Source organism: Lacerta agilis, chromosome 15, assembly GCF_009819535.1.
Source record: "Lacerta agilis isolate rLacAgi1 chromosome 15, rLacAgi1.pri, whole genome shotgun sequence".
In the NCBI taxonomy this organism is placed as follows: domain Eukaryota; kingdom Metazoa; phylum Chordata; class Lepidosauria; order Squamata; family Lacertidae; genus Lacerta; species Lacerta agilis.
In genome coordinates, this window is record NC_046326.1 from 41,734,124 (window position 1) to 41,748,300 (window position 14,177).

Below are 14,177 nucleotides of genomic sequence, written 5' to 3' on the forward strand. Positions count from 1 at the left end.
GCAAGGCAGTTCTCCAGTCAACTAAAGTGTATAGAGATGCATATTCTAATGTAAAATGTGCATAAAGAATAGTTTAGTTAAACTAGCACACAAAAGCATGTAACATTTGCTTTGCAAAAATGTACATATTTGCTAAAAATGTACACATTAGGACAAATTTGCACTAAAATGCTGGTGGTTTTTTTTATTTGCCTGGGTCTTTGGAAAGAAAGAGGGACATTCAGGCACTGGAGATATTAAAACTTTCATTTTAATTACTGTTTTTAGATATGGTCTTGATGGATTTGATGTTGCTAGGCACCGTGGGGATGTTTTGAGTTGCGGTGGAGAGTGGGCTATCAATTTAATAAATTAATATTGCAAAGTTTTCATCCATTGTGCTGGTGGTTTCCCTTAGACGAATCCTCAGTCTTGATTTCTTCTCCAAACAGGTTGTGTGGGTGACTGCCACATTCCCTTATGTGATACTCTTTGTCCTCTTAATACGTGGTGCTACCTTGCCTGGGGCCTGGAGAGGGGTGGTCTACTACCTGAAGCCCGAATGGAATAAGCTTTTTTCTACTGAGGTAAGCAGGGGGGAAGGCGGGTGCAACAAATCAGATGAATGGATCAGCTGCCTTAAAAGTCCTGTGGCAAATGCAGAGAAATGCACAGGTGTTCTGTCAGCCTTCTCCCAATCCAAGTAAAAATCTAGGTAATTACTGGTCAGTTGCCACTTTCTCCTTCTTGAGTGGGTGGCTGCAGACCAGATCCAGGCACTCTTGTACCCCTTTTAATTCTCCTCAGCCTTTCAGCAGCTTTCAGTACCATGGTATTTCAACCATGGTGTCCTTCTGGAGCAGCTGTTCGAGTCAGGTGGTGTGCGGCACCACTTGGCGGTGGTTCTGATCCTACTTGGTTGTTTCCAGAGGATAACGCTTGGGGAGTGCTCTTTGGCCCTGTGTAAGTTTCAAGGTTCACCGAAGCCTGCTCTGCAGCTACTTGGAGCAAGGCTGGTAGCATGCTTGCTCCTGCTGTATGGTATGGTGTTCCTGCTGAGATACAAGTACCCACTATCTGTATTTTCTGGAAACAGCTGGAAAACAGGATAAATGGAACTTGCAGAAGAAGCTTTTCTGCAGACTGTCTGCTGAGTGTATAAGGGATAAGACAGTCTCTCAAGTATCCTGTTCCTGAGCTGTATAGGGATTTATGTTAGTAGCAAATTGACAGCCAGTGCAAATCCCGCAAGCAGGATGTGTTATGTGCTGGCAGGAGGTTGCCCCCACAAGCCATCAGGCACTGCATTCTGTATAGCAGATGCAAATGTCATTTCCCCCTGAATAGTTATGAAAGACTCAGATGGGGTTGGGGGAGATTTTGGCCCTCTAAGTAATAAATACAGCTACTATTGAGATTACAGGTTCTAATATTCGCCAGCCAGCGGGCTCCCGGTTGATAGGAGAGAGTTCAATGAAGAGGAAATGAAGACACATCGCTCTCTGATAAAGCCACATCTCCAATAAGGCCCCGTTGCCTCCCCTAAAAGTAATAAAGGGTGTTAGCATTGTATTGGATGTTTCTGAAGCGATGAGCGAGGCCAGATTGCGATCTCTGTGCTGTTGATATATGGCCACAAAGCTTTCGTGTGGTGGCTCCTGGGGCAGGAACGATCTACAAAGTTGGGCAGTGCTCAGCTTTGAGCCTGGAGAATAAAAAGGAACTGGTTTGTTCTGGAGAAAACAGGAGATAAGATGGCTAGTCAGGAAACGGATCTTGGGGTGATGGGAGAAGGACAGCTCAGAGATGTCAACCCAGTGTGTGGCAGCTGTAAAAATAGTATAGCAAATTCCATCCTTAGTGCTATCAAGAAAGAACTGAAAAGAAGTCTGCCGGTGTTGTAATGCACTTGAATAAATCTATGGGGTGGGTGAACTTGAAATATAGTGTACAGTTGTGGTCATCTCGTCTCAAAAGGGATATTGAAAGAACTAGGGGAAAGTCACAGCTCAGTGGTAGAGTATCTGCCTTGAGTGCAAAGGGCCCCATATTCAATCCTCAGCATCTCCAGGTAGGGCTGAAAATGTCTCGTGTTCAAAACACTAGAGTGCAACTCCATCTGCTAGGGGCCACTGGTCTGGTCTGGCTCAGTACAAATGTGCAGAAAACAGCCACAAGATTATCATGGATCTGGAGCATTTTCTCTATAAAGGAAGGCTATAGGGTTTTGGATTATTTTAACCAGAAAAAAAGGTAATGAAGGAGAGAACTGATGGAGGTTTGTAATATTATAGTATGATGCAGAGAAATTGGACAGAGAGACAACTAGGAGTCACTCAATGAAATTGAGTGGCAGGAGAATCAAGACAGGCCAACCCTCTCCCCCAATACAACTTCACATACTGCATTATTAAGCTATGGAACTCACTGTCACAAGATGCAGTGGTGGGCAGTAGCTTAGATGGCCAGCTGTCGGGGAGGGCCTTAGTGGATCTACTGTGGGGAACCCATGGAGTGGCAGACCACTGTGATTGGGGTTGCCCTGCTAGGTCTTCAACTTCAACTCCATTGCCTCTGCTACAAAGCAGTCGTCCCTGCCTGTACCTAACTGATAGCTTCCTCAGTTACAGCAAGAGTCGCCATAGCAAACTCTGAACCTGAAACTCTTGAAGTACAGGGCTCAAAACACAAACTGGAAGCTGAAAGAGCTCACTCCTTGCATGGCTTCCCAGAACAACTCTGCTTTTACCGATACCCTTTTTAGTGAGCTGTGTCTGTTGATTGTTTTCTTTTTAGGTGTGGATTGATGCAGCTGCTCAGATCTTCTTCTCTCTCGGCCCAGGATTTGGGGTCCTCCTAGCCTTTGCAAGCTACAACAAGTTCCATAACAACTGCTACCAGTGAGTTTTCTCAAGGAGTAAGATTACTGAGAACTGGGGGGGGGGGGGGAGAGACACTCAAATTGTCATTGTGGAAGACTCTAATAAACATACTGATGATTTACACACAGTTCTAATGATTTACACTCCAAATCAGACCAGCTGGAGGGTACAAGGAGAATTTGTGTATAGGGTGGGTGTGTGGGTGTTGTGTCACAAGCATGTCCTGATTCTCAGAGGGGCATGTGTGTTTCCATTACAGGGACGCTCTAGTCACCAGCACTGTGAACTGCCTGACCAGTTTTGTGTCCGGGTTCGTCATCTTCACTGTGCTTGGGTACATGGCTGAGATGAGGAACCAAGAGGTGGCAGATGTGGCCCGAGACACAGGTAAGCAACCAAGGATGGGTAAATGTGGCCAACCTCAGTTTCTCATTTGTCCAGTCTTATGTTCCGTTTGCCCCATTTCTGCAGCAGTTTGCAGTATGGTTGGGGTTTTTTTTTTTTTTTTTAAGTGCACCTGAAAATTTCTCTTAACATAAGTTTGTTTGCAATTTTCTGTAATGTTTATGTAAGCAATCTCCCCAAACGGATGTATTTTTACAAGTAATTTTTGTTCGTTATTTCTACGAAAGCAAGATTTCTTCCTTTAACATATACTTTCTTTGGTGAACATTTTTTTTTTTTGTCTGGAGAACTGCACTGCAAAATTTGGAGAAGTGTGAATTCAAAGGATAGCGACTTTTCAGTTTAACATACTGGTTTGGGAAGTGCAATGCAGACAAAGAATTCTTCCCAATCCCTTCCTTTTATACTCTCACCACCTTTCCTGTGAGGGACGCAGGTGGCGCTGTGGGTTAAACCATAGAGCCTAGGGCTTGCTGATCAGAAGGTCGGCGGTTCAAATCCCCGTGACAGGGTGAGCTCCCATTGCTCGGTACCAGCTCCTGCCCACCTAGCATTTCAAAAGCACACAGTGCAAGTAGATAAATAGGTACCACTCCGGCGGGAAGGTAAACGGCATTTCCATGCGCTGCTCTGGTTCACCAGAAGCGGCTTTGTCATGCTGGCCACATGACCTGGAAGCTGTACGCTGGCTCCCTCAGCCAGTAACGAGATGAGCGCAGCAACCCCAGAGTCGGACACAACTGGACCTAATGGTCGGGGGTCCCTTTACCCTTTACCTTTGCTGTGAAGGTGGGAAGGATGTAGCCCACTGGGATGCAGAAAGTCCCAGGTTCAATCTGCAATGGTATCTCCAGGCAGGGCTGGGAAAGATTCCCTGCCTAAAACCTTGCAGAGCCACTATCAGTCAGTGTAGGCAATACTGAGCAAGATGAACCAATGGTCTGGCTCAGTATGTTCCTGTATTCTGATGCAAGCTCTGTATTCTGCAGAGGATCTTTTGCATCCTAAAAAACTCTGCACAGCAAGAGAATACCAGGCACCACTGTGTCTCGATAGCCAGCTGAGGAAGGGCTGGAACCAGTGAGCAAGGTTCCACCCCTGGCATCTCCAATCCCCTTCTGAAGTAATTTTAGGATGCAAGTGATGGAGGAAGACCCTTTTCTCCCTGAGACCCTGCGAGTCATAGTAGTGGGCTAGGTATCTAATAGTCTGATCCGGCATAAGGCGGCTAGCTTCCTGAGTTCCCATGAAACATGTTTCAGTGTGCAACTGGGTTCATCATTAGGCAACTGGGTTCAATGGCCTCATTGAAGAATTCCTCGAACACTTCCTTGGCTGACTAATTTTGACACAGAGTCTAGCCACACAGGCAGGATGCTGGCAAACTTGACTTGAAGGCACAAAAAGAAAACATTCCTAAAGCAGCTCAGTATGTTTAGCCAAGAGCTACTTAATTCTCAAATTACTATGTTTGGCTTTGCATGAAAAAATGTTCCGGGTTCAATTCCTAGCAACTCCAGGTAGGGCTAAAAGCCTCAGTGTTGCCTAAAATCCTTCCCCAAAGGGAACATCTCCAGATGTTGCAGGACTCCTGATTCCCATTAGCCCCAGCCAGCATGGTCAATGGTCAGGGATGGTGGTAGTAATAATTCAGCAGCTTCTGGAAGGCAAATCAGAATCGGAGTCACAGAAGAGCTGGAAGGGACCCTTAGAGTCATCTAGTCCAACCCCCTGCAGTGCAGGAATCACAGCTAAAGAATCCCTGACAGATGGTTATCCAACCTCTGTTTAAAACCGCCAATGAAAGAGAGTCCACCACCTTCAGAGAAGCCCATTCCACTGTTGTTCAACTCTTACCACCAGAAAGTTTTTCTTAATGTTTAGTTGGCATTTGAATCCTTTGGTTCAGGTCCTGCCCTCTGGAGCACCAGGAAACAAGCTTGAAATAGTTATATCACCTCTAGGTCTTCTCTTCTTCGAACTTAGCAGACCAAACTTCCTCAGCCATTCCTCATAAGGCTTGGTATCCAGACCCTTTGTCATCCTGGTTGCCCTCCTCTGCACATGGTCCAGCTTGTCAATATCTTTCATAAACTGTGTTACTCAGGTCAGGGAAAGCTAGCATAGGTGATACTGAGCTAGATGGACCAGCGGGGTCCGACTTGGCAAATCAGTCAGCTTCCAATGAAGTAGGGCTCTCTCCTTGGTTGGAAATCTTTGAGACCAAGCTGGAAAAGCCTCTGTTTGGAATGTGAGGTCAGAGAGGCTGGAACACAGGGATTGCCTTGCTGTTTCAGAATAAAATATGCAGTGCTATTTCTTGTTTGTTTGGCCTGGCTTCAAATCATGAAGGTTCCATTTAGTGATTATGGGTAGCATCCTCCTTGAAAAATATACAGATCTCTGGTGCCAGCCATTGGCAAGGCATGGGATACTCTCAGATCTATAAACTTTTGCCCTTAAGAGCTCTGCCAACTGGCTGCTTGAAAAGGATGTTTGGGACTGGATGAAGGATTGAAGGCCCTCAAGATGAAACGCGATACAATTCATCAAGCCAGGGACAAAGCCGCTCCCTTCCATCCTGCTAGAGTCTGGTGCCACACTGAGATGGTGCTGCACAGGATTCCCGGCTCAATTCCTGCAGCAAGCTCCTTACAGGCACCCACAGGGTCAAGAGCATTGCCCAGAGCCAATCAGCTTGGCTCTGGACAATGCTTTTGCTGGCAAAAGTATAGCCACTGGCCATGATCACACATGCCTTAGTTACATAAAGGTTGGATCACTGTAACATGCTCTAAGTGGGGCTGCCTTTGAAGTGTTTGGAAACTTCTGCTGGTCCAAACTGCGTCAGCTGGAGTCCCAACCAGAGCCAGTTTATATTTTATCGCATTTTTATTGTTTATTGTATTTTGATAATGTAAGCTGTCCTGGGGAATTGTTTAAGGGTGGGGTACATAGCCGCCTAAAATAAACAAAAATAATAAAAATTTGGGGAGGATGCAGCTCTATGGCTGGTGCCAGCTGATTTGGCTCCTTGACAGCATCTGAGCTGCAGTTAGCTTTAAAGTATGAAATGGGCTAGGTCCTAACCATAATGTGAAGCACTGTCTCCTTCCACACCAACCTGTCTGACCACTCCTGGGTAGTAAACATGGTGCCCTCTAGAATAGATGCTGTAGGGCTTCTGGGCTTCCCATTTCGGGCATCTGGTTGGCCACCATGAGAGCAGTGGGGAGCTGGCATAGCTCAGCAGCAGCACATTTACCTTACATGCAGAAGCTCCAGGTTCACCTCCCAATGGTATCTTCACATAGGGCTGGGAAAGGCTCCTTGTCTGAACCCTGGAGAGCTACTGCCAGTGAGCTTGCACAATACTGACCTAGACAGACTAAAAAGTCTGTCTTGGTAGAAGGCAGCCTCCCATGTTCCTAACAGGATACTGGTCTACACAAGCCATTGGCCTAATCCAGCAGACTCTTCCTATGTAGTACTCCAACTCCCATCCAGAAGACACCACATTAGATACCCTTGACTGGCGACCTTTGCAGGAGGAGGCTCTCTATGCCTGCCACCATTAGAGTTGTAGCTGGTGGGAATATAGGAGAGTATGACGTCAGGGCTGTGGAACTCCCTGTCACAGGAGATCAGATTGGCTCCCTTCCTAATGAGTTTGAGATGCCAGATTAAAGCATGGTGGCGAGGAGGTACCGTCACAGCTGAACTGGCTCTGAAAGGAGTGGCTGATTATTTATGCTGCTGATTATCAGCTGTTCCGATTTGTTTTTCTCTTATCTGCCATATGGCTTCTGTGTTAACTTATATTGACATTAACCACTGTGTTACAAGCTGGGAAGGGGGGGGGAATAAACCCTGTAGGAAGCAGAGTAAGTCATGGACTGTTATGTCATTGACTGACAGGTCCCAGCCTCCTCTTCATCACCTATGCAGAGGCCATCGCGAACATGCCTGCCTCCACCTTCTTTGCCATTATATTCTTCCTGATGTTGATCACCCTGGGACTGGACAGCACAGTGAGTAATGGAGCAGTAGAAGGGAAGGTTGCGTGTGTGTTATTGCAGACTTAGTCCACACTTAGCCAAACCAAATCTGAAGAATGGAAATATTATCTTTTTGGATAACCTCAGTTGGTGTTCGGGCTGGAATGCTGACACTTGACCAGCTAGTAAGAAAACAATGTTTTCCCCACTTCCTCTGGGGCAGAATCTAGAGCAGCTTTCCTGAACTTGGTGTCCTCAGTCAGTGAAGCCATTTTGGACTATGTCCCATTAGCCCCAACCAACAAGCTGTGTTGCCAGGGTCTTACTTGGCGTTCTAGCTGGGTGTTTCCCCAAACATCTGGAGAGCATCAGACTTGGGATGACTGGACTATACCAAGGAACATCCACTTGAGAGGAGGCAGGCAAAATCAGGTCGTAGCCTCTGGGGTATGGGCAGAATGTGAGCTGCCTGGTCTGGCCCTTAGCATCCAGCTGTGGGGTTATTCCATCAGCCTGAAAACAGGTTCAGTTCACCAAGAACAAACAAAGAATTGTTCGGATCCCTTTGCAAGCTCTAAGAGTTCTAGGGAAGAAGGCAGCTGCCTTTCTTTCATTGACTCTGTGTGCTTCTCCCAGTTTGCAGGCCTAGAAGGGGTGATCACTGCCGTCCTGGATGAATTCCCGCACATCTGGAGCAAGCGACGGGAGCTGTTTGTGCTGGGTTTCATTGTGATCTGCTTCTTGGGTGCGATGCCGACGCTGACCTTTGTGAGTAGCTCACCTTTCCACGGCCAGTCAAGCTATTCAGTAGGGTGAAGAGTGCGCGCACATTTGGTGTGCAATTTGGATTCCAGGCTTCCCTTTAATGCCACAGAGGATGCCAGAATGCAGCTCTTGGAGTGCAAACAATCGGATGCAATCCAAGATTGGTGCTGTTCTCTACAACCCTGCAAGGGATTTCCTTGTTAGATTTCTACCATGCCTTTCCACAAGTTCTGAATGATTTTGATTCAGATTCCAAATGCTTTTCCATGCAGCCTTGATCAGGGCTGTTTTTAAAACTGAATGTGTTGTTTCAAAACGCTGCAAATCAGCAAGAGCTGCGTTAAGTGGCAATAATGTTTGAGAGTCCCATGGACTGCAAGAAGATCAAACCTATCCACTCTCAAAGAAATCAGCCCTGAGTACTCACTAGAAGGACAGATCCTGAAGTTGAGGCTCCAGTACTTTGGCCACCTCATGAGAAGAGAAGACTCCCTAGAAAAGACCCTGATGTTGGGAAAGATGGAGGGCACAAGGAGAAGGGGACGACAGAGGATGAGATGGTTGGACAGTGTTCTCGAAGCTACTAACATGAGTTTGGCCAAACTGCGAGAGGCAGTGAAGGATAGGCGTGCCTGGCGTGCTCTGGTCCATGGGGTCACGAAGAGTCGGACACGACTGAATGACTGAACAACAACAACAACAACAACAATGTTTGAGACATTCGGGGGTGGGGAGTGTTGAAAAGCCATCCCAGTGCTACATAACCCAGTTTCCCAAAAGGTTAGGGGTGTCTCAAATTGCATGTTGTGGTGCTATGAGGTCAACAGATTGGATGAGATGCCAAGCTGAACTAGAGATAGTGAATAATCTGCCAGGGGAGGTGTTACTACCAAGCATAGATGGAACGTTTCATGAGAAACTTGTATCACACACTGTGTTTTATCAGCTATCGCTCCTTGATTTGGAATGCAAAACAGGAGTCCCAGTTCCTGCTGGAGGCACAATTCCCTTCCCCTTTTGGGAAAGTCTGACTCCCAAGGGGAAAAAGAATAGGAACACAAGGGTCTGCCCTCAGCTTTACTGTCAGTCATTGCCCCTTCAACATTCTCACCAGGGAGGAAACAGAGAGGCATCAATCCCCTACTGGATTACCTACTGGATTGCTCACACATTCCAATCAGCCTTTTCTGATCTGCATGGTTGCTGTATTGTGTGAGGCAAAGGAAGGGAAGTTGGAGAAACTGGGTCATTTACACTCTTCAGGATTAGTCAAGTTGCACTGGTACTGAAGGGAGCATCAGATTAAAGTACGGTACATTACAGGTTTCTGCTCCCTCTCCAATGAGCTAATGAGCTCTGCACAAGCAAGTTTTGCCTTCTGGGAACTGGTAGCGTACCTGTTGTTTCCCATGATCTTTCTTTGTCTTGCTCTAGGGTGGTGCGTATGTCGTAAAGCTGTTTGAAGAATATGCCACAGGCCCAGCTGTGATAGCCGTTGTGTTCCTGGAATCCATTGCAGTGGCTTGGTTTTACGGTGAGGATAGCTGCATGCCGGTGCACTTGCTAATGACTCCTGTGCTCATGTAAATGTGTATTTGAGAGTGCATCCATCACAGTCACATTTAATCACTTTTGAATGAGGGTAAGAACATAAAAAGAACCAGCTGGATCAGGCCAAAGGCTCTTCTAGTCACGCCTCCTGTTTTCACCATGGCCACCCAGATGCCCTCAATGAGGACCTGAGCACAGTAGCAAAGCTTTCCCCTCCAGTGGTTTCCAGCAACTGTTATTTGCTGCCCACAACCGTGGAGACAGAGCACAGCCATCCTGGCTAGTAGCTATTGTTAGCCTTATAGTAAGTGGAGTATAATGCAGCTTCCTTATTGCTTTGAATGTAAGACCAGGTTTAGAAAGGGAAGATACATACATTTCACTGCTTTATTCCTCAAAAGGCAGCCAGTGGCCTTGCTAGATCCATACACCAGGCCCACTGTGGTTGCCTCCAGACTGTCAGTATTTTGCAGGAGGGATTCTAGTGCATACCAGCAATTTAGGTTTGTGTAATTCATAGGTTTGTGTAATTCAAACTGCGGGAGGCAGTGAAAGATAGGCGTGCCTGGCGTGCTCTGGTCCATGGGGTCACAAAGAGTCGGACACAACTGAACGACTGAACAACAACAATTCATAGAATCGTGGAATCACAGAACTGACTCTATTCCATTATAGAATTGTAGAGCTGGAAGGAATCCTGAAGGTCCCCTAGTTCATAGGTAGGCAAACTAAGGCCCGGGGGCTGGATCTGGCCCAATTAGCTTCTAAATCCGGCCCGCAGACGGTCCAGGAATCAGCGTGTTTTTACATGAGTAGAATGTGTCCTTTTATTTGAAATATATCCCTGGGTTATTTGTGGGGCATAGGAATTAGTTCATTCCCCCCCCCCCCAAAAAAAATAATCCGCCCCCCACAAGGTCTGAAGGACAGTGGACTGGCCCCCTGCTGAAAAAAGTTTGCTGGCCCCTGCTCTAGTCCAACCCCCCAGCAATGCAGCAATCTCAACTAAAGCATCCATGACAGATGGCCATCCAACCTTTCCTTAAAAACCTCCAAGAAGGAAGGCCCCGAACATCCTGAGGGAGTCTGTTCCACTGCTGAACAGTTCTTACTGTCAGAAAGTTCTTCCTGATTTTAGCTGGTCCGAATCCTAGCCTCTGGAGCAGGGAAAAACAAGCTTGCTCCATCTTCCATGTGACAGATATTTGAAGTACAGTACTATATATGCCTTCCTCTCCATTACAGGAGGAGAAATGACATCACACAGCACCTCTCTACCAATTCTATTTCTATGGTCTGAGTATTTGCCTATCAGCAATACAGCTCTGGGGACGTAGCCCCTTCTCATGCTAACTAGCAAGAATGTGCATTTGTTAGGTCTGGCTGCTAATCTCTCACACTTATGACCATGTACATATGAGTGATGAACCACAGCTTAGGTTAGTGTGGATGCGCATGAGCTCTGACGTTTCACAGAACTCTTAGGTTAGGACTAATGGCAGCAGGGTGCTGTGAAGCCTGACAGCTGGCATACTACTGTGTATAAACCTAAGCTGGTGCAATCAAAGCAATCACACTTCACTTTTTTATTCTGCTGAACCTAATTCACAGCAACACGCGAGTAACTTGGGCCTCACCCTATGTTAATTTTGCAGGTGTCAGCCAGTTCTGCAGTGACGTGAAGGAGATGCTTGGATTCAGCCCTGGATGGTTCTGGAGAATCTCCTGGGTAGCCATCAGCCCAACTTTCCTCCTGGTGAGTCTGTCCGTCCAGCCCAACATGTAATAAGAAGTTTCTCCACAGTGTGTTTGCATCATAAAAGTAAAATATTACAACACAGACTCCTGTCCTGCACAACAGCCTCTATGAACACAGCCTTACACTGAGTCACACCACTGGGCCATCTATTCAGTACTGCCTACACAGACTGGCAGTGGCCTTCCAGGGTTTAAGGCAGAGGACATTCCCAGCCCTACCTGGAGATGCTACTGGGGACTGAACCTGGACCCTTCTGTATGCAAAGCAGATGCTCTACCACTGACTTTATGGCACTCCTGGTATGTCCCGCAGAGGACCCTAAGGCCCATGAATAAGAATAGCTTAAGGGTCCCAGGCCCTAAAGAAGCCAGATTATCCTCCACCAGGGCCAAGGCCTTTTCAGTGATGGCTCCGACCTGGTGGAATGCTCTGTCCCATGAGACTAGGGCCCTGCAGGACCTGGTGGAATGCTCTGTCCCATGAGACTAGGGCCCTGCAGTCCCTCCTTCCGCAGGGACTGCAAGACAGAGCTATTCCGCCTGGCCTTCAATTTATCCTGATCCTCCATTCCTTTTCCCCTTCCCTTTTTCTATGAAGAAACCCTTCTGGGACCCCACATTTAAATTCTTCCCTGGTCTCCTTGCTGGCCCTAGCAGGACTAACTTGGCCAGTTAGCCCTGGCGATGCTACATTTATGTTGTATTTTATCCTGTTTTTAAAAGTCTTTTTTAATCAATGTTTTATATTTGTTGTTAGCAGCCCGAGCCCGGTTTTTAAATCAGGAAGGGTGGGGTATAAATAAATTATTATTATTATTATTATTATTATTATTATTATTATTATTATTATTATTATTACTACTACTACTACTACTACTACGTCTCTCTGACCCTACTGCTGACTTGGCAAAGTAACTGCCTCTGGCACACATTTGCTATATGATATCTGTTTGGGCAGAGCCTGCTCAAGACATGTTGCTACTTAAGATAAAGCAGCAAAAGGCACCCATGTCCCTCCACTGCCCACTTCCAAGTCAAGGTGCATGGTACCCAAGGCCAGTCAAGTTATTTTGGCACCTGAGGCATTACTATCTACAAGCGCCTCTTCCCGTCCTTGGCAGTAAAAATACCACAGTAAGTGGGATAGCTCGTGGGATAGCTCAGTCGATTGAGCAACAGACTCTTAATCTCAGGATCATCAGTTTGTGCCCCATATTGGGTAAAAAGATTCCCGCACTGCAGGGGGTTGGACTAGATGACGGTTGTGGTCCCTTCTAACTCTACAGTTCAATAATTCTATGATTCAATTTACTGCCTGTTCATAGCTCAAAATCAGCTGCCCAAGGCATCCACCTCCTTCTATCTAACGGTATGTGTGGTAGTCGTGTCCTGTTCCCTATTGTTCTCTGGACTATTGCTCTTTCGGGTCATTACACTACTTTCAGGAAATTACATTAAAGCACTAATTGTGCAATTGTTTTAAGTAGGTTTTTTTTAAAGAGAGAGAACTGATTTCTCTGAACAAATGCATTTTTTTAAAAATCTAATACAAAGTGGGAATGGGGGTTAGTTGGAGGAGCATAAAAACTAACTCACACCTTCAGGAGACACCTGGATAAACTTTAACAAAAGTAGATGGCATCACTTGCAAAAAAAGAAGATTAATAAGATTAGTAGGAGCCCCTGGCCCTGCTTTGGCAGAGCTATTTCTGGCACTATTAAATGAAGGCTTAATCCCATTCCTAAATTGACTCAGCCAGCCTTTTCAGTGAAGTCAGCACTCAGCATCCGGGAAGAAAGGAGACGTTTAGTGGCAAAAATTGATGGCAAAAAGTGGCTAAAAAATCTTGTATTGTTGTAAGCCACTTTGGATGGGCATTATCCAGAAAAGAGGCATATAAATATTTCAAAATAAAATAACGCAGGGAGGGAGGCCAGCCTGATCTATACCTATTCTCTTAACCCTTGAAAGAAAGCCCATTCTCCCCACCTCCCCTCTGCTTCTTTGACATACAGCTCTGATTTGCAATATATATTTTTATCCCCAAATACTGCATATAAGCAAACAGAATGCTGGGAACAGTGGGTGAAAATGGTCACATTTGCATGCCTCTTGCTTCTTCCAGTGGGGCTTGTGCCCCCACAGCCAGATCTAGCAACCCTAATCAGAATCACAGAATTGTAGAACTGGAAGGGCTCCCGAGGGTCACCTTGTTCAACCCCCTGCAATGCAGGAATCTAAACATGTAGATCCCCATCCAATATGAAACCATACCAGACCCTGCTTAGCTTTACAACTGTGCTAGCAGTTTTATTGCTGAGACCCATTGGTGACTTCTCAATGGAGCTCCCAATCTGCTATCTCATTGTAGGGATGCCTCCCTCTGCCAGAGCCCTATTTCCTGCGAGTTAAATGTTTGGCTTTTCTCCAGTTTATCATTTGCAGCTTCATGTTGAGTCCTCCAGAACTCCGCCTCTTCGACTATACTTATCCTTACTGGACTGTAGTGTTGGGCTACTGTATTGGGACCTCGTCCTTCATTTGCATCCCCACCTACATGGTTTATCGGTTGGCAACCACTCCGGGAACACTTAAAGAGGTAGGTGACCATAAGACGAGCCTGACTTCTGGATCAGACCAATGGCTCATCTAGTCCAGTATCCACTCCTCCCTAGCTAAGGCTAAGTCCTTGGGGTGAACCCTCTATATCAGAGCTTTCGAAACTTTTCATGTTGGGGACACACTTTTCAGACATGCATCAATTCGCAACACAGTAATTCAGTTTTACTAGCAAACCAAAGATTAAACGAACCCCTTTCCAGCCCCAGGAGGAGCACA

General features: G+C 46.3%; 1 protein-coding gene across 4 annotated transcripts in view; it reads left to right on the plus strand.

Moving 5' to 3' along the window:
- The window catches only part of SLC6A4 (solute carrier family 6 member 4), a 37,788-nt gene that overhangs the window by 20,341 nt on the left and 3,270 nt on the right, over positions 1 to 14,177 (plus strand). For all 4 annotated transcript variants that reach the window (XM_033172322.1, XM_033172325.1, XM_033172323.1 and 1 more), the window contains 8 exons: positions 432 to 566; positions 2,776 to 2,879; positions 3,121 to 3,248; positions 7,185 to 7,297; positions 7,901 to 8,032; positions 9,464 to 9,563; positions 11,236 to 11,336; positions 13,771 to 13,938. In XM_033172322.1, the coding sequence (XP_033028213.1) occupies positions 432 to 566; positions 2,776 to 2,879; positions 3,121 to 3,248; positions 7,185 to 7,297; positions 7,901 to 8,032; positions 9,464 to 9,563; positions 11,236 to 11,336; positions 13,771 to 13,938 (981 nt within the window). The remainder of the gene's footprint in view (positions 1 to 431; positions 567 to 2,775; positions 2,880 to 3,120; positions 3,249 to 7,184; positions 7,298 to 7,900; positions 8,033 to 9,463; positions 9,564 to 11,235; positions 11,337 to 13,770; positions 13,939 to 14,177) is intronic.